The following is a 19,556-nucleotide window of genomic DNA, read 5'->3' as shown; positions in this document are numbered from 1 at the left end:
TTTTTTTGAGACGGAGTCTCGCTCTGTCGCCCAGGCTGGAGTGCAGTGGCACGATCTCAGCTCACTGCAAGCTCCGCCTCCCGGGTTCACACCATTCTCCTGCCTCAGCCTCCTGAGTAGCTGGGACTCCTATCTCGCCCGGCTAGTTTTTTGCATTTTTTAGTAGAGACCGGGTTTCACCATGTTAGCCAGGATGGTCTCGATCTCCTGGCCTCGTGATCCGCCTGTCTCGGCCTCCCAAAGTGCTGGGATTACAGGCTTGAGCCACCGCGCCTGGCCCACACATAATTTTCTAAAAGATCAACATCAATGTACCCAAAAAAGGGTGGAATAATCGAGAGGGGGAATAAGTAGTACATTAATACCAAACTAGCGTCAAGAAGGTAACAATGGGATAATCGCATCTTCATTGGGAATTGTTCTGTATAAAAATTAACATTTATGATTCAGAGAAAATAATCCCAGTAAAAAGTAATAGCTAACATATACTGCTTACTTTTAGCCAGGTACTGCTATAAACACTTGGCATGTATGAACTAATTTAACTCACTGAACCCTCGTAACAGACCTGGGACATAGGTATTATGCCCATCCTACAAAAAGCTGAGGCACAGAGAGGTTAAGCAACTTTACACAGTTACTGCTGATAAGGGATGCACTATGCCATGCTGTATTTGAGAAGACAAAAAGATAGGCAAGAATACCTATCTAGTGCAAAAAAATGCAAACATCTTATTCTTGTATTTTATTTATTTAATTAATTAATTTATTTATTTATTTTTGAGACAGAGTCTCACTGTGTCACCCAAGCTGGAGTGCAACGGTGCAATCTCGGCTCACTGCAACCTCCGCCTCCTGAGTTCGAGCAATTCTCCTGCCTCAGCTTCCTGAGTAGCTGGGACTACAGGCGCTGGCCACCACACCCGGCTAATTTTTTGTATTTTTAGTACAAACGGGGTTTCACCATGCTGGCCAGGCTGGTCTCGAACTCCCAACCTCAGGCGATCCACCTCAGGCAATCAGCCTCCCAAAGTGCTGGGATTACAGGCATGAACATGGCGCCTGGCCAGTTTTTACTTTTAATTAATTTATTTACTTCTCACTCTGTTGCCCAGGCTGAAGTCCAGTGGCGTGATCTGTGGCTCACTTCAACCTCCGCCTCCTCCTGCCTCAGCCTCCCAAAGTGCTAGGATTATAGGTGTTAGCCACCACACCCAGCCTATTTTTATATTTTGACCTTGATCTTTGCACCCTAACAAGTTTATTTTAAAATTTTGCTTGTCCTTATATAATCACAAGTTTCATTACTTAGTAGTGCAATCTGTTCTAAACCAGCTATCATCAGAAGCAGAGATGTAAATACTACATTTGACTAAATCTAAGGTGCCATCAGTTACAAATGAAGAAAAGAAAACTGTTGCCACTTAAACTATGACACAATGTCTTAATGGCAGTCCTGGGAGACATATACCACACTAGCTTCTTAAATCTCTGAACTTTTTCATTTACGTTGAGAAATATAGCAATTTCCCCTGCTTCCAGGTGCACTGCCTGGCACGTGATAGGCAATTCTTTCATGTTTCTCGGCAACAAAACTTAACACAGCATAATACATCTATAGTATCTTCCCTTCTGGGTTGCATAAAGCACTGGACTATAGCTCTGCAAGAAAATCTGAAACTGCAAACATTCCTCCAAAGGTAAATATTTTGCTTCATATAAAATCAAATTTATACCCTGCCATTCTGCTTCCATGCCTTGCTTCATATACAGGTTTTTTGGTTTTTTTGTTTTGTTTTCATTTCAATGTTGAATCACAGTGTAAATTTTTAAGTGACACATGCAATGGCAAGTGAACCATGTATTACTAACAGTACATATAACTTGACTGTCAACTGTTGTTATAACAATAGTAACAGCTATGACCAAGTTCATACAAGTGCAGACAACGACAACATCACATCTGCTACTTGGATGATAGTAAAAATGTTAAGACCACCTTGATGTCAGAGATCTCAGAATCCCAAATAAACGTGAATCAATGAAATACAGTATTCAAATACTAATTTACTAATTATTTACATTTGGCCTTGGACTAAAGTCAGTTATACTGTAATATTTCCATTTATCTTTCTCCATTTTGTAATAGGTAGCAGTGGACATTAATATATCTGGGATAACACAATCAGGAAAGGAAAATAAATTCTTGAGTTTCCTTTTTTTTTGAGACAGGGTGTCGCTCTGTGGCCCAGGCTGGAGTACAGTGGCATGGTACGATCTTAGCTCACTGCAGCCTCGGCATCGCGGGCTCAGGTGACTCTCCCACCTCAGCCTCCCGAGTAGTTGGGACTACAGGTGCCCACCACCACGCCCAACTAGTTTTCCTATTTTAAGTAGAGATGGGATTTCTCCATGTTGACCAGGCTGGTCTCGAACTTCTGGCCTCAAGTGATCCACCTGTCTCAGCCTCCCAAAGTACTGGGGTTACAGGCGTGAGCCACTGCACCTGGCCCAGTGACCTTTTTTTAAAGGCTACTGGGTAGAGATGACAACTATGTAAAATTATTTTGTATAGCTCCAAGAACAATGTTCTACATGGAAATTCAAATCCAAATTCCTCATCTTGCCATTCAAAGACCATTACCTGATTCCCCGCTTAGCCTGTTCTACCTTTTCTCCTCTCAGTTCCTTACTGCAAACTCATTCTCCCACGCATAGAGTGTTGCTCCTAGAATCACTTGTAACACCACCTACATTATTAAACTATGGTATGCCAACTACATTCAAGGGTTATATTTGTCTTACCTCCTCCATATGAAGCCCTTCTAAGAACTCTGGCCCATACTGTTCTCTCCCCTTTCTCATCTCCCATGTTAAGGAAATGAATAGGCCTGTGACTGAATGTGGACACTGTCTTCACTTGGCATTCCTCATCATGCTATGCCATGCTATGCCATGCCATGGCATGCCATGCCATGCCATTCTATTCTATTCTATTCTATTCTATTCTATTCTATTCTGAGATGGAGTCTTGCTGTCACCGAGGCTGGAGCGCAGTGGTGTGATCTCAGCTAGCTGCAAACTCCACCTCTAGGGTTCAAGCGATTCTCCTGCCCCAGTCACCTGAGCAGCTGGGATTATGGGCGCCCACTAACACGTCCAGCTTAATTTTTGTATTTTAGTAGAGATGAGGTTTCACTATGTTACCCAGGCTAGTCTTAAAACTCCTTACCTCAAGTGATCCACCCACCTTGGCCTTCCAAAGTGCTGGGATAATAGGCATGAACCACGGGGCCAGACCTGTTCTCTAATTGTTTTAAATATGAAATTCTTGCCTCCTTTAATGCAAGAATCATGCAATACACTGCCTAATTGGAATCATCCATGGGACAGTGCTGATAATAATGACAACTAATATTTATTGAGTAACTACTTTAATTTTTTTTTCTTTTTGGAGATGGGGGTCTCGCTATGTTGACCGCAAGTGGCCTAACTGCTGGACTCAAAGGCTCCTCCCACCACAGCCTTCCAGGTTGCTGGGACTACAGGCACATATCACCATACCTGGCTGAACACTGGTCAGGAAACAGGCGCCTTTCATGTATGTAATCCTAATAACAAAGGTAGGCATTGCACACATTAGGAAATTAAGGTTTACAAAACCTATTTATCATCAAATGACTAGAATTAAAAGCTAAATCAAAGATAGCTATAAAACACATAGCTATTTAAAGTCTAAGAGCTTGCTTGAGCAATACATTAAAATTGGAACAATACAGAGATTAGCATGGACCCTGTGCGAGAATAACATGCAAATTCATGAAGTGTTCCATAATTTAAAAATAAAAATAAAATGTAAAGAGTATGAATAACAAATTTCACATGCATTATTTATATACATCCACAAATGCTATGACACGACCCAGTCTTGTAAAGATTTAGCTAAAGTTCTCAACAGAACCCACACTCCAAATCTTCGTAAGTACTATATATATATATAAATTAATTTTACAGTAACGCTAAACCCATCAAGATCCTACCATATTACTAACTCACTTCTCCTGAACTTCACAGAAAGAGGATTTAAATATTAACTTCACTCTACCTTGCAATATGTAAAGTACACACCCAACAAGAAGACAAGCCTGTACTCCTCTCACAATGAAGTCAAATAACTTGCAAGAGCCAACAGGTTTGCATTTCCTGAGTTAAATTCACAATGTTTTCACAAAACAAAAAGTACTCCCTTTTCTTGCCCAGAGGCAGTAAAGAAAGACAGGCAAACACAAACCTCTATCAGGAAGGAACTCAAGCTTTTTGACCTCACTGCTACTCAATGGTTTTGATGCAATCCAGCCCACTTCTCAGAAAGGAGATTTTCTTAAGAGCAAAAATAACTCACCCACAATGAGCAATTAACAAGATTATTCAGACACTAAAAACATTAAGCTATCAAGTTTTGTAACAAACAATACCTGGCCTGATCCTACAGTAACTAAGTTAAAACTCTCTGATGAAATAATGCAAAATATGTCATTACTAATCGTTAAAACTCCTAATTTAGCATTGTGATGAGACGCTTTATAGGTTATTCCATTCCTTCAAACAGGGATGCTATTTTCATCATTCTGATGCACATATTTCCTGATCTCAATTGTCTAGTCTTACGAAGACATTTCTAAATTTACAACTAAGTAAATAATTAATAAATGTTCCCTTACTCCAAAGAACTACCAAGGTGTGCCTACTAAAATTCCTTCCAAAGCTAAAGATCTGGTTCACAATTATAAAATAAAACTTAAGTACCCAAGGAAAGCCAAAAAAGAACAAAAGGAAACAAAACACCTGAAGAGTCAAAGAAAACATATAGCATCAACCCCAAAAACTCTGGCCAAGTGTGGTGGCTCATGCCGGTGATCCCAGCACTTTGGGAGGCAGAGGCAGGAGGATCACAAGGTCAGGAGTTCAAGACCAGCCTGGTCAATATGGTGAAACCCCGTCTCTACTAAAAAAAAAATATATATATATATATATTCTCCAGGCATGGTGGTGAGCACCTGTAGTCCCAGCTACTCAGGAGGCTGAGGCAGGAGAACTGCTTGAACTTAGGAGGTGGAGCTTGCAGTGAGCCAAGATTGCACCACTGCACTCCAGCCTGGGCAACAGAGCGAGTCTCCAGTCTCAAAAACAACAACAAAAAAGGCCGGGCTTGGTGGCTCACGCCTGTAATCCCAGCACTTTGGGAGGCCAAGGTGGGCAGATCATGAGGTTAGGAGATCGAGACCATTCTGGCTAACACGGTGAAACTCCGTCTCTACTAAAAACACACAAAATTAGCCAGGCGTGGTGGCAGGCACCTGGGATGCAAGGCTACTCGGGAGGCTGAGGCAGGAGAATGGCTTGAACCCAGGGACAGAGGTTGCAGTGAGCCGAGATCGCGCCACTGCACTCCAGATTGGGCGACAGAGCGAGATTACGTCTCAAAAAAAAAAAAAGAAAAAAAGAGAAAAAACACCTCTGTCTGAACAACAAAGACAGTTGCTAACCTTTCCAACCTCCATAAAACAAGGAATGGCCCTTAAAAGCCCTGGGAATTTTTCAGTTTTTCTTCCAGCAACAATGCCATGCTGATCCAATTTTTTCATGGAACAGAAACCTAAAGTAGCTGTAAGAATATGGCTGTCTGAAAAAGACAAACAGCAGCTTTCTGCGGACACAGCTAAATTCCCTGAAATAGACTACTTAATAATTTTTGTGAATGATGCAAATGTCAGTACATGATGAAAATACCTGTTTGAGTTTATCAATTGGCTTAAAGTTTTAAAACCATTAAAAGTGTTTAAAATTTGGCCACTGTTATATCAGGTAAAGGGGTTTAAACTGGGACTTAAAAACAAGAAAAAAAAGGAACCGATCATTATTTACTTTTTAATTTTTTCCATCTCTTTCTTCACATGTACTAAGAAATTCCAATAGTACAAAAGGGTATAAAACGAAAAGGAAATCACCTTCCTCCCACCCTACTTCTATTTCCCAGGGCTACTACCATTAACAGTTTCTGTTATCTTCCCAGAAATTGTCTATGCACATGAATATATTTTTTCATATGCTACATAATGTCCTATGCCTTGCTTTTTGCTTATTTTAGGATATATTAAGAAAATATGTTTTCATTTCTTTGAATACATGTCCCAACTAAATATGAGAAATGAGGCTGAAAACACATCGAACACATCACCAAAATGAAGGAAAATACAATTTTAACAACATATTGGTAGGGCTAATTGAAAAACTGGGAAAGATATGAGAAATCAAATTTATATGCTTATAGTTTTAGAAATGTAGCAATGATAAAATTTTAAGTTATTACTAGGTGGGTGTTCGTGTATAGTTTCTATTTTTAATAAGTAACAGAGATAGCTGGGCATGGTGGCTCACGCCTGTAATCCCAGCACTTTGGGAGGCTGAGGTGGGTGGATCACCTAAGGTCAGGAGCTCGAGACCACCTTGGCCAACATGGTGAAACCCCATCTCTACTAAAAATACAAAAATTAGCTGCATGTGGTGATGAGCGCCTGTAATCCCAGCTACTTGGGAGGCTGAGGCAGGAGAAGGGCTTGAACCTAGGAGCAGAGGTTGCAGTGAGCCAAGACTGCGCCACTGTACTCCAGTGTGGGCGACAAAAGCAAGACTCTCTGTCTCAAATAAATAAATAACAGAGATCAGAGAGGTGATGTGGGATTGGATTACAAAGGGTTCTAAATGTCAGGAAGAGTTTAGGTTTGATCTGATGAGCAATGGATAATCACTGCAGGTTCCTCAGCAGGGAAGATACATTAAGGAAGAAAAGGCATTTAAGTGGATTAATCTAGCCCATGTGAACAACTGGTTCAACGTGGGATGACACTAGGAAAAGAAAGCTTGAGTTACAGTGCTACTGAGTAAACTAACTGTGATGAGAGAGAGAGAATGCTGGTAGGCAAAACGTCATAGTAGGACATACTCTGAACATCTCAAAGAATGAAGAGAGACAGCTTAGTCATACATTTGCAACGGATGCCTAAGAGAATGCCCTTGCCAATAAGATAGAAGCAAACCAAACAATGTGATATAACACCCCAACAGAATGAAGGAGGAAAAAAAAAACAATGGTCACCTTGATTGATGCAGAAAAACATTTGACAAAATCCAACACACATTCATAATAAAAACCATCAGAAATCTAGGAACAAAAGGGAATTCCCTCAACATGATAAAGGGCCTTTATAAAAAACTAAGAGTTAACATCATATTCAATGGTGAAAGACTGAAAACTTTACCTGTAAAATCAGGAACAAGACAAAGATGCCCACATTCACTACTGCTATTCAACACTGTACTGGAAGTTTAAGCCAGAGCAATCAGGCAAGAATAAAAAATAAATGGTATCTAAATTCCAAGGGATAAAAAAGTAAAACTGTATTCACAAATGACGTGATCCTATATATACAAAATCCCAAAGAATCTGCAAAAAAGTTACCACAGCTGGTAAACAAATTCAGCAGCTTCAAGGTAAACATAAACAGGCAAAATTTAGCTGTGTTTCTATAAAACAGCAATAAGAAATCAAAAAGGAAATTAAGAAAACAATTACATTTATAATAGCATCCTAAAGAATAAAATACTTAGGAACAAATTTGACCAAAGCGGTAAAAAACCTGGGCTGGGTGCGGTGGCTTATATCTGTAATCCCAGCACTTTGGGAGGCAGAGGCAGGTTGATCAGAAGATCAGGAGATCGAGACCAGCCTGGCCAACATGGTGAAACCCCGTCTCTACAAAAAATACAAAAATTAGCCGGGCGGGGTGGCAGGTGCCTGTAATCCCAGCTACTTGGGAGACTGAGGCAGGAGAATCGCTTGAACCTAGGAGGTGGAGGTTGTAGTGAGATTATGCCATTGCACTTCAGCCTGGGCAACAGAGCAAGACTCTGTCTTTAAAAAAAAAAGGAAAAGAAAAGAAGAAAAACCTGTATACTGAAAACTATAAAACACTGCTGAGGCTGGGTGCAATGGCTCACACCTGTAATCCCAGCACTTTGGGAGGCTGAGGCAGGCAGATTGCTTGAGTTGAAGTGTTCGAGACCAGCCTGAGCAACATGGTAAAACACCATCTCTACAAAAAAACACAAAAATTAGTCAGGTGAGGCAGTGCGTGCCTGTAGTCCCAGCTTCTCAGAAGGCTGAAGTGGGAGGACTGCTTGAGCCCAGAAGATGGAAGTTGCAGTGAGCCAACATTGTGCCACCGCACTCCAGCCTGGCAAAAGAGTGAGACCCTGTCTCCAAAAAAAAAAAAAAAAAAATTTGCCGGTCACAGTGGCTCATGCCTGTAATCTCAGCACTTTGAGAGGCTGAGGCGGGTGGATCACCTGAGGTCAAGAGTTTGAGACCAGCCTGGCCAACATGGTGAAACCCCATCTCTACTAAAAATACAAAAAATTAGCCAAGCATGGTGGCACGTGCCTGTAGTCCCACCTACTCGGGAGGCTGAGGCTGGAGAATCACTTGAACCCAAGAGGTGGAGGTTGCAGTGAGCCAAGATCTCACCACTGCATTCCAGCCTGGGCAACAGAGTGAGACTCTGCCTCAAAAAAAAAAAAAAAAAATTTAAAATTGATGAAAGAAGTTAAAGACCTAAATAAATTGAAAAACCCCCAGGTTCATGAACTGGAAAACTGAACTAGTCAGAGTTCCCCAGAGAAACAGAAGGGAAAGGAGATAAATATAGGCGGTGAGATTTATTACAAGGTATTGGCTCACATGACTGTGGAGACTGAGAAGTCTCAAGATCCTGCAGTTAGCAAGCTGGAGAACCAGGAGACCAGCGGTGTAGTTTTAGTGTAAGTCTGAGGCCCAAGAACTAGGAGAGCTGAGTGTGTAAGTTCCAGTCTGAGTCTGAAGTCCTGCAAACCAAGAGAGCTGATGGTTGTCTAAGTTCCAGTGCCAGGACTGAGGAAGATCAATGTCCCAGCTCAAGCAGTCAGGCAAGCAAAGTTTCCTCTTAGCATTTTTGTTCTATTCAGGTCTTGATTGAATGAGGCCCACTACCCACATTAGAGAATTCAAACTGCTCTACACAGTCTACTGATTCAATGTTAATCTCATCCAGAATCACTCTCATAGACACACCTAGAATAATGTTTGACCAAATGTCTGCATACCTCATGGCCCAATCAATTGACACATTAACTTAACCATCACGAAGACAATATTTTTTTTTGAGATGGGGTCTCTCTCTGTCACCCAGGCTAGAGTGCACCTCAACCTCCACCCTATGAGCTCAAGCGTTCCTCCCTCCTCAGCCTCCCAAGTAGGTGGGAACACAGATGTGTGCCATCAAGCCCAACTAAGATTTTTTGTATTTTTGGTAAAGGTGGGGTTTCACCATGTTGCCCAGGCTGGTCTTGAACTCCTGAGCTCAAGTAATCTGCTCGTCTTGGCCTCTTCCCAAAGTGCTGGGATTACAGGCGTGAGGCACTGCGTCTGGCCACAAAGACTTAATGCTGTGAAGGTGGTAATACTACTCAAAGCAATTCAAAAGTTCAATGTAATCCCTATCAAAATTCCAAAGGCCCTATGTGTGTGCGTGTGGCAGGGGGTTGGAGGGACCTCTAGTGAAAATCAGAAAACCTGCTAACAAATTCTAAAAGCTGCAGTGCTTTGGCCTTTCTTGCAGAAATAGAAAAGCTGATCCTCAAATTCATACAGAATTTCAAAGGACCTGGAAGAATTAAAACAATATTGAAAAGAAGAACAAAGTTGGAGGACTCACACTTCTTATATCAAAACTTAGTATTAATCCAAAGCTATGGTTATCACAACAGTGTAGTACTGGCATAAGGACAGATATATAGACCAACAGAATAGAACTGAGAATCCAGAAATGAACTCGTATCTATGGTCAACTGATTTTCAACAGAGTGCCAAGACCATTTGATGGGGGAAAAACCATGTCTTCAACAAATGGTATTGATACAACTGGATATCCACAGCAGAAGGATCACACTGGACCCCTACCTCACACAATACACAAAATTACTCAAAATGGATCGACAACCTAAATAAAGAACTGAAACTATAAAATTCTTAAAAGAGAACACAGAGCTAAGTCTTCATGACCTTGGATGTGTCAATGGATTCTTAGATATGACACCAAAAGCACAAGCAATGAAAGAAAAAAATAATAACACTTTTGAGCCAGGCATAGTGGTGTGCACTTGTAGTCCCAGCTACTTGGGACACTAAAGTGGGCTGAGGTACTTTTCTTCATCAAAGGGCATTATCAAGAAAGTGAAAAGACAACCGGTGTTCAAATTCAAGAAATAAATACATACATCAAGAAATACAACAAGAAATATACAGTGCTGGTCGGGTACGGTTGGCTCATGCCTGTAATCCAAGCACTTTAGGAGGCCAAGGTGGATCACCTGAGGTCACGAGTTCAAGACCAGCCTGGCCAACATGGTGAAATCCTGTCTCCACTAAAAATACAAATATTAGCCAGGCATGGTGATGCGTGCCTGTAATCCCAGCTTCTTGGGAGGCTGAGGCAAGAGAATCACTTGAACCCAAGAGGCGGAGGTTGCAGTGAACCGAGATCATGTCACTGCACTCCAGCCTGGGTGACAGAGCCAGACTCTGTCTCGAGAAAAAAAAAAAAAAGAAATATATAGTGTACAAATTATGAAAAAAGTGAAAAGACAATGGGAGAAAATACTTTTAAATCCTTTTTCTGGTAAGGGTCTAGCATCTAGACAATACAAAGAACTCTCTTTGAACTCTCTTTAAGTCAACAACCAAAAAACAGACAACCCAATTCAAAAACGGTCAAAGAACTTAAAAAGGTATTTCTCCAAAGAAGATATATAAATAGTCGATAAGTTTATGAAGACACTTAACATTAGCCACAACATTAACATGGCCAAATCAAAACCACAACGAGATGCCACTTCACACCCATTAGGATGGCTATTATCAAACAAAAACAAAAAATAATAAGCGTTTTGATGAGGAAAGAGAAAAACTAGAACCCTTGTGTATTGCTGGTGGGAATATAAAACTTCCACAGCAACCTTGGAAAACAGTCCGGCAATTCTTCAAGAAGTAAATAAGTCAACAATTCCTTCTAGGTATATACCCAGAAGAACAGAAAACAGGTACTCAAATATGAGTATATGAATATTCACAGCAGAACTATTCATAATAACCAAAAGGTGTAAATAACTAAAATGTCCATCAATGGAAGAATGGACAGGCAAAACATGATCTATACATACAGTGGAATATTATTCATGATTAAAATGAAGAACTAATACATGCTACAACTTGAACAAATCTCAAAAACATTACAATAAATGACAGATGCCACACATAATAGATCACATAGTGTATGATCCATTTAGATGAAATCTCTCTAGTAGGTAAATCTAGAGATAGAAAGTAGATTGGTACTGCCAGGGGTTGAGGGCAGTGGGGAATAGGGAGTGACTGCTTAATGGTTATAAAGTTTTCTTTGAGGGTAATGAAAATGTTTTAGAACTAGACAGAATTGGTGATTGCACAATATTGTGAATATACTAAATGTCACTGAACTTGTACACTTTAATTTTTTTTTTTTTTTTTTGGAGACACAGTTTCATTCTTGTCACCCAGGCTGGAGTGCAGTGGCGCGATCTCGGCTCACTGCAACCTCTGCCTCCCAGGTTCAAGCCTCAACCTCCCAAGCAGCTGGAATTACAGGTGCTCACCACCACATCTGGCTAATTTTTGTACTTTTAGTAGAGATGGGGTTTCACCATGTTGGCCAAGCTGGACTTGAACTCCTGACCTCAGTGAGCCACCGCTCCCAGCCCCACTTTAAAATAATTTTATGTTATATAAATTTTGCCTCAATTGGAAAAAAAAAAAAAATCACCTGGGTCCAGTGGCACACACCTGTAGTGGCAGCTCTGCAGCAGGCTGAGGCAGAAGGATCACTTGTGCCCAGGATTTTCAAACAGTGGTACACCACGATCATGCCTGTGAATAGCCACTGCACTCCAGCCTAAGCAATACAGCAAGACCCCAACTCTACGAAAAAACAAATGAATAAGGAAACCTGTATACATACCCCATACAGGAAGGAAGGAAGGGAGGGAGGGAGGGGACACCAGAAAGTACTAACTTGGGCAAGAAGATTGAAAAAGAAAATGTTGTTTAGAAAACCTTCTTAGGGTTAAAGTGCCTACCAGCCATCATGTAGCATGTAGCTGGTACTTACTGAGGCAGATCTTTAGTTTGGTTTTGTGTGTCTGATATTTTGACCCCTGTTTTATGTAGAAAGCCTAGACGCTGGAAATAGTGCCATGCAGCCCAGACTCCAGCACACATCAGCCTCCTGGCAAATCTCAATCTTCCTAGCATCAGTTTCCAGAATGGAAAATGAAGTACACCAAACGCTTTGACAGCCCTGTATGACTATCAAATGAAGTACTGCAAACAGTAATTATTAGCAAAATGAAGAAATGTAAAATACTGGGACTTGCCTGCCCAACTAAACTCCTCTAGAGTTTACAGTAAAAATACTGATATCCTGTGTTATAGTTTTGGTTTTATTACTTACTCGCTGTGTCACTTTGCAAATTCTACTTCCTGGTCATACCAAATTTTATTTCATAGAGTGCCTAAGAGGGTTCAATGAAAAGTTGTTAAAATTATTAAAGTTATTAAAGTGCTTCATAGTCAAATGGTAAGTCAGAAACTTTGGTTTTAGAAAGGCTTGTACTAAAGTTGGAGAAATGCTATGCTTCAAGTCAGAATGGCTTGAAGTCACAGCTCTGCTACCTGTAATTTAATCACGGTTGTAAGCTGCATTTCTCATCTGTAAGATAGAAGCAAATGGACTTCAGTTTAAAATCTCATACGAATAAAGAAAAAAAAGAGCTAGGTACCCTGGCTTATGCCTATAAATTCCAATACTTTGGGAGGTTCAGGCGGGAGGATCACTGGAGCGTGGGAGTTCAAAACCAGTCCGGGCAACATAAAGAGACCCCCATCTCTACAAAAACTAAAAATATTAGGTAGGCATGGTGGCACATGTCTGTAGTCCCAGCTACTCAGGAAGCTGAGGTAGGAGAATTGCTTGGGCCCAGGAGGTTGAGGCTGCCATGAGCCATGACTGACCCACTGCACTACTCCTGCCTAGGTGACAGAGTAAGACCTTGTCTCAAAAAAAAAAAAAAAGATAAAAGAAAGAAAAGGAATAAATAAATCAATCTCACATGAGGCCCTTATAAGGCATACTAACATCTGAGGTCAGGCACAGTGGCTCATGCCTATAATCCCAGCACTTCTGAAGGCTGAGGCAGGATGACTTGGTTCACAAGTCTGAGACCAGCCTGGGCAACACAGAGAGACCCCATTGCTACAAAAACTTTTAAAAGTAACCAGAGGCTGGGCGCAGTGGTTCATGCCTATAATCCCAGCACTTTGGGAGGCCAAGACAGGCAGATCACTTGAGGTCAACAGTTCAAGACCAGCCTGGCCAACATGGTGAAATCACATCTCTACTAAAAATACAAAAATTAGGCGTGGTGGCATATGCCTGTAATCCCAGCTACTTGGGAGGCAGAGGCAGAGGCAGAAGAATCACTTGAACCCAGAAGGTGGAGGTTACAGTGAGCACTCCAGCCCGGGCAACAGAGGGAGATCTGTCTCAAAAAACAAAATAAAATACAAGTAGCCAGGAGTGGTGGTGCATACCTGTGCTCCCAGCTACTCAAGAGTCTGAGGATTGCTTGGGTCTAGGAGGTCAAGTCTGCATTGGGCCTTGATGGTGTCACCACACTCCAGCCTGGGTGACAGAGTGAAACCCTATCTCAAAAAACAAACAAGACATCTCAGTTTCCTTATCAGTAATAAGATAATAGTTTACACCTTGCTGGGTTTTTGTAAATAAAAATGTACAGAAAAGTGCTTAGGGTGGTATATAGCATATGGCAGACACTAGTAATACAAGTGTACATTCCCATGCCTAGTATAACAACCCTGGGAAAATAAGTATGCAGCAAATGTTTATAGCCAAGGAGGTTGATATTCAAGCAGAACTGTTCAAAAAGCACGGGGAAACACAATATAGAAGTCATATGCAACTCAGGATTAGAAATACAGACTTGGAGCCAGGCACGGTGGCTCATGAGTGTAATCCCAGCACTTTGGGAGGCTGAGGCGGGCAGATCACCTGGGGTCGGGAGTTGGAGACCAACCTGACAAACATGGAGAAACCCTGTCTCTACTAAAAATACAAAATTAGCTGGGAGTGGTGGTGCATGCCTGTAATTCCAGCCACTCAGGAGGCTGAAGCAAGAGAGTAGCTTGAACCCAGGAGGCGGAGGTTGTGGTGAGCCAAGATCGCGCCAATGCATTCCACCCTGGGCAACAAGAGCGAAACTCTGTCTCAAAAAAAAAAAAAAAAAAAAAAAAAGCATCAGCAAAAAAGTGGTAATGAGGGATCATAAAAGCATAAAATAACAAAAGTATGAGGGGGCCAGGTGTGGTGGCTCATGACTGTACTCCCAACACTTTGGGGGGCCAAGGCAGGAGGACTGCTTGAGCCCAGGAGTTCAAGACCAGCCTGGGCAACATAGTAAGACCTCATCTCTACAAAAAGAATAAAAAAGCAGCCAAGTGCAGTGGTGCACGCCTGTGGTCCCAGCTACTCAGGAGGCTGAGGTGGGAGGATTGCTTGAGCCTAGGAGGTCATGGCCACAGTGAGCTACAATCACATCGCTGCACTCCAGTTGGGTGACAGAGGGAGAGATCTTGCCTTGGCAAAGTAGGCTGCTGAGCAGATTCTGATTACATAAAACCACTCACTGCCTTTCAACCTAACCTGCTGCTGCCTAGTCACTCCCTCTGCAGGCTTCTGAACACTCGGCCACTTGCTGGAGCCCAGACTGGTCCACACAGCCATCTAATTATTGGGCTTTTGAGGAAGCTGTTATTGCCACCTTAAGTTCTGTAGCAGAATCTGGGAACCAACCTCCCTCAATCTCCTGTCAGCTTAAGAGTTAGTCTTGCTCAGGTCTGTATTTTCCAAGTTTTGTATATTGAGTCTGAATACACTGTCACTGGAAAAATGTTTTAGAAATGAAACAGGTGGGGTTAGAAACTTTGTTCCAGAAGCAAACAAAAGGAGAAAGGTGGAGACAACAGCTGGACTGGGCAGTAGACGCTTTTGTTGCTGCTATTTGGTTTCAAGATAGAGGACAAGTGCATGGCAAAATGGAAAATGCAAATTCTATCCATACGCTTTTCAAAATGTAATATGCAAATGAATCACCCAAGAATCTTGTCAAAAGGCAGAAACTAATTGAATAGGTCTAGAGTGGGGATACAGGCAGTGGTATGCTGATTGGCAGTGTATTGGCTTGTTTCCTTGGTATAAATATTCCCACCCTGGCACAGTTATCAACATGAGGTCACTGAACACAGAGCTGGAAAGAGATGTACGAAATCAGCTGGAGAGGCAGAGCAAGCTGGCTCTAGCACACTCAACTCTCTGCATTTCTAAATCCTAGGGGATGTGAATGCTGCCAGTCTGTGGACCATAAAGTGAGTAGCAAGGGAGAAGACAGTAAAGGTGACTAAGGAGAAGGGACATAATAGAAAGAGGAGACATCATCTAGATCAGAGTTTGTCAAGCTCAGTACTATTTATACAATTTACACATAACTGTTTTGCGGGGCTTACTCCTGTACACTGCAGGATGTTTAGCAGCGTTCCTGGCTTCTAGGCACTAGATTCCAGTAGCATCTTCCCTCTGGAGTCACAATCAGAAAGTCTCCAGACATTGCCAAATGCTTCCTAGATTACAAAATCTCTCCCTAGTAAAAACCATTAATCTAGGTTTATCTCTAAGAAATGAAAGTTGGGGTGGGGTGGGGGGGGCGGAGGAAGGGAAACTTTTCCACCAAAATAAGAGAAAAGAGATGAGCTGGAGTAGGGAGACGGGGACAAAACATGAGGCAGGGAGCTCTTTTTAGACATCAGCAAGTTCAGTCAAGTAGAAAAGAAGATTATCTATTTAGAAAGACTGTAGGGAGGACTGGAAGTTTAAAACATTAGGAGAGTTCTAGAAAAGGCATTACAAGAGTAGTGGAAAGTCTGTGATTCAGAGCAATGGGCCCATCAACTATGAGATAGGAAAAGGGGCGCCTTGGGCTCTTGGGGTCAGAACTGCCTAGATACAATTCCAACTGTACCATATCCTCGCTGGGTGACCTTGGACAAATTACTTAGCAAGTATAAGCCTTCTCACAGAAACTTCGTGGAGTTGTGTAAGTACTGAGAGAATGCTACGTTAAGTTCTGAGCACAGAGTCTGGCACATAGTGCATGCTCAATTAGCATTAGCTATTACTATTATCAGCATTATTTTCCTTGGTAAGCACTTGCTTCATTTTACTACTGATTTAATTTCTTTGATGAAACAGAACACACAGAGAGATCTTGCCAATAAGATGCTATTTGCCAGTAAGTCTTAAAAATACTGTTTGTATTTGGGGGCAGAGGGGCATGAGAGTTGTGGAACCAATCACTGACTTACTGATGTTTTAAAAATCAGTTAATGAGACAAAGTAAAAGGACATGAAAGGTCAATAAATCCAGAGAAAGCAAAAAGGGCACTAGATTTTCACTGAAACCGGCAGGTTTTTATAGAACTTCAGCTGACATAAAGAATGTGTGATATGAACCCTCAGTACAGCTGCCAAGAATGACAGGTTTATAAGAACCAAACCGACTTCAAGTTGTTTCTCCTGTAATAATAGTAAACTTTGCTGCTATAGAAGTCAAGAATTGATTGAAATACAGGAAGCTGTCAGTACATAATCTCTTCAGATATTCGAATACCAGTTTGCAGTCTGGGGGATTTAGTGAAATCACAAAGTGTCTACTCTCAGATTTGAGTCCATACTGAGGGCGTATTTCAAGAGTACTACATATTTCTCTCACTAAAATTCTTGGGAGGCCATAAAGGGTTTTGTCTGTCCTGTGTACAACTGACCAATAAGGGAAGGGAAGCAGTCTAGGCTTTAAATAGCTTCTGAGTGTCAGGGACGGATAGCTCTCCTCAACTAGAACAATGAAATATCCTTTAAGGGAAAGGTAGAATGCCTCAGAGAGTTCAAAATAAAGAATCCATTCTAACGTGAAACTTACCAAGATGAGGAAGAAGTTATTAAAATCTTTCCTGTAAGATGCAAAAGGTATTTTTCCTGTAAGTTCCTTCAACCTATCCTGATAACTTTAAGCTTATTAGCAAAAATAAAAGAGGCGAACATTATCAAGCATTCCAAGCTTAACAGCCTTCCGTATAGGGCAAATCACTGGGAAGAACAGTAAATGTCATCACTCTGCAGGTGGCCAGGAATCAGAGTACTCCAGCCAGCCACAGCCACTGGAGTTCCAAGCCTTCCCAAAATAGCTATGACTTACATACAAATGCTCATCAAGTAGCTCACACACAAACTCTCAAATGGAGAATGCTGAAATAGGGTCACTACTGAAACTGCGGCAGAGGTAAATGAAGATGCCACTGATTAATAGGCACATGGTCTTAAATGACTGAGCCACGACAAATTTAAATATGACTTCTCTCCCTTAAAATAGTCTCTTCTCTAAATTAATATGATGGTCTCCAAACTAAAATTTTCCCATGTTTTAAGTCACTGTGCTAAAACAAATAGAACTGATCTCTGAAGCCAAACAGAAAAATCCTGATACATTTCAATAGGCACTTGTGAACATCGAACAATAACATTTCCACTAGAAATCAGTGCATGATACTTTCGTTTTGGAGTCCAGGACCTGGAAGTATATTTTTCTAACATGAGTTTTAAAAAGTGCATCCAGACTGGGGACGGTGGCTCACGCCTGTAATCCCAGCACTTTGGGAGGCCAAGGCGGGTGGATCACGAGGTCAAGAGATGGAGACTATCCTAACACGGTGAAACCCCATCTCTACTAAAAATACAAAAAATTAGCTGGGCGTGGCGGCGAGCGCCTGTAGTCCCAGTTACTCGGGAGGCTGAGGCAGGAGAATCGCTTGAACCCGGGAGACGGAAGTTGCAGTGAGCCGAGATCGCGCCACTGCACTCCAGCCTGGGCGACAAAGTGAGACTATGTCTGAAAAAAAAAAAAAAGTGCGTCCAGACTGGGCGCCGGTGGCTCACGCCTGTAATCCCAGCACTTTGGAAGGCCGAGGCGGTGAATCACCTGAGGTCGGGAGTTTGAGACCAGCCTGACCAATATGGTGAAACGCCGACTCCAGTAAAGTACAAAAATTAGCCGGGCCGGCGGCGGGCGCCTGTAATCCCAGCTCCTCAGGAGGCTGAGGCGGAGGATGCAGTGAGCCGAGTTCGCACCACTGCACTCCAGCCTAGGCAACAGAGGGAGACTCCGTCTCAAAAAAAAAAAAAAAGTGCGTATATGCCAACTACTACTGGCCTTCCAGACAAAAGAGTAAAAAGATATAAAAGGATTCTCACCTGAAGGCATCTATCTGCCAGCTTTGTATGACAAATATAAACTTCCAAACTCGTATTTGAATAACTGGCACAGATTTCCCATTTTGTCTTGAAAAAGTGTAGTACTTGAGGGGTGAGGAGGTGGTGTTAAGTTATAACATTCCGAAGTAACACTAGAAGACAAGCTCAAATTGCCCACTTCCCAAGTTTCTTCATACAGACATTAGCTTTTCTCCCAAACCAGGGTTCTTTCACTCTCACCATCTGAACTCAGAAGTCCTCGTATTGATTTCAGTCTTCTTAGACATTGGGAACAGGACAGCATTATCAGTAGACTTTCTATTCATCACACTGCTCCTCCCCCTTCTTAAAAATCTAGAGTGATGAATGCAATAATTGGGGAGGCTGCGCTGTTTTGTTTTCAAAGCTGGGTGGGGAGGGAAGGAAGTGGTGGTAACTGGGACCCCTGGTCTTACAGAAGACGGTGATAATTCCGGACTTTAAGTGAAATAACTTCGGTCTCCTTTAACCTTTTAAAAACGCCGCCATAAAACCGATTTAAAAGTCAAAGCAAAACAAAACAAAACCAACCAACGCTGCCGCTTTCGGAAGTTTCTCACCCGGTCGGGGCCCAGGAGCGCTCACCTTACTGATCCCTGCGGCGGAGAACCCCACGTCCAGCCCTCTATATTTGGTTTTCCAAAATCTGGAAATCCCCCTGCAACTTCAGCTCGCCCACGGACGCGAAAATGCAGTCATCAATCTCCGCGGCCCGAGCCCCGCAGAGCCCTCGGCCTTCTCACCTACGCTCGCGGGCGCACCCCCTGTCCCGCCCGGCCGGGGCGCCCTCCGCAGCCCGCAGCCCCGCAGGCCCCGCACGCTCCCCTCAGGGCCTGGAGCCCGCCCCCAGCTCCCGCTCGCCGCCGCGGAGCCCACCGAGCTGTGGCCGTCGGCCGCGCCGGCCGCGTCGTCCTGCTGCAGCTCCGCAGTCATGGCCGAGGCGCCCAGCCGCGG

At 42.5% G+C, this 19,556-nt stretch overlaps 1 protein-coding gene across 1 annotated transcript in view; it reads right to left on the bottom strand.

The window, feature by feature from the left end:
- USP28 (ubiquitin specific peptidase 28) overlaps positions 1 to 19,550 on the bottom strand; it is an 84,891-nt gene extending 65,341 nt beyond the window's left edge. The window contains exon 1 of the mRNA XM_017883150.1: positions 19,479 to 19,550. Coding sequence (XP_017738639.1) covers positions 19,479 to 19,535 — 57 coding nt within the window. The 5' untranslated portion in view covers positions 19,536 to 19,550. The remainder of the gene's footprint in view (positions 1 to 19,478) is intronic.
- Between the last annotated feature and the right edge of the window lie 6 nt (positions 19,551 to 19,556).

Source organism: Rhinopithecus bieti, unplaced genomic scaffold, assembly GCF_001698545.2.
Source record: "Rhinopithecus bieti isolate Rb0 unplaced genomic scaffold, ASM169854v2 scaffold_11964, whole genome shotgun sequence".
Lineage (NCBI taxonomy): Eukaryota > Metazoa > Chordata > Mammalia > Primates > Cercopithecidae > Rhinopithecus > Rhinopithecus bieti.
Note: the sequence above shows the minus strand (reverse complement) of the source record. Positions and strands in the feature narration are given on the sequence as shown.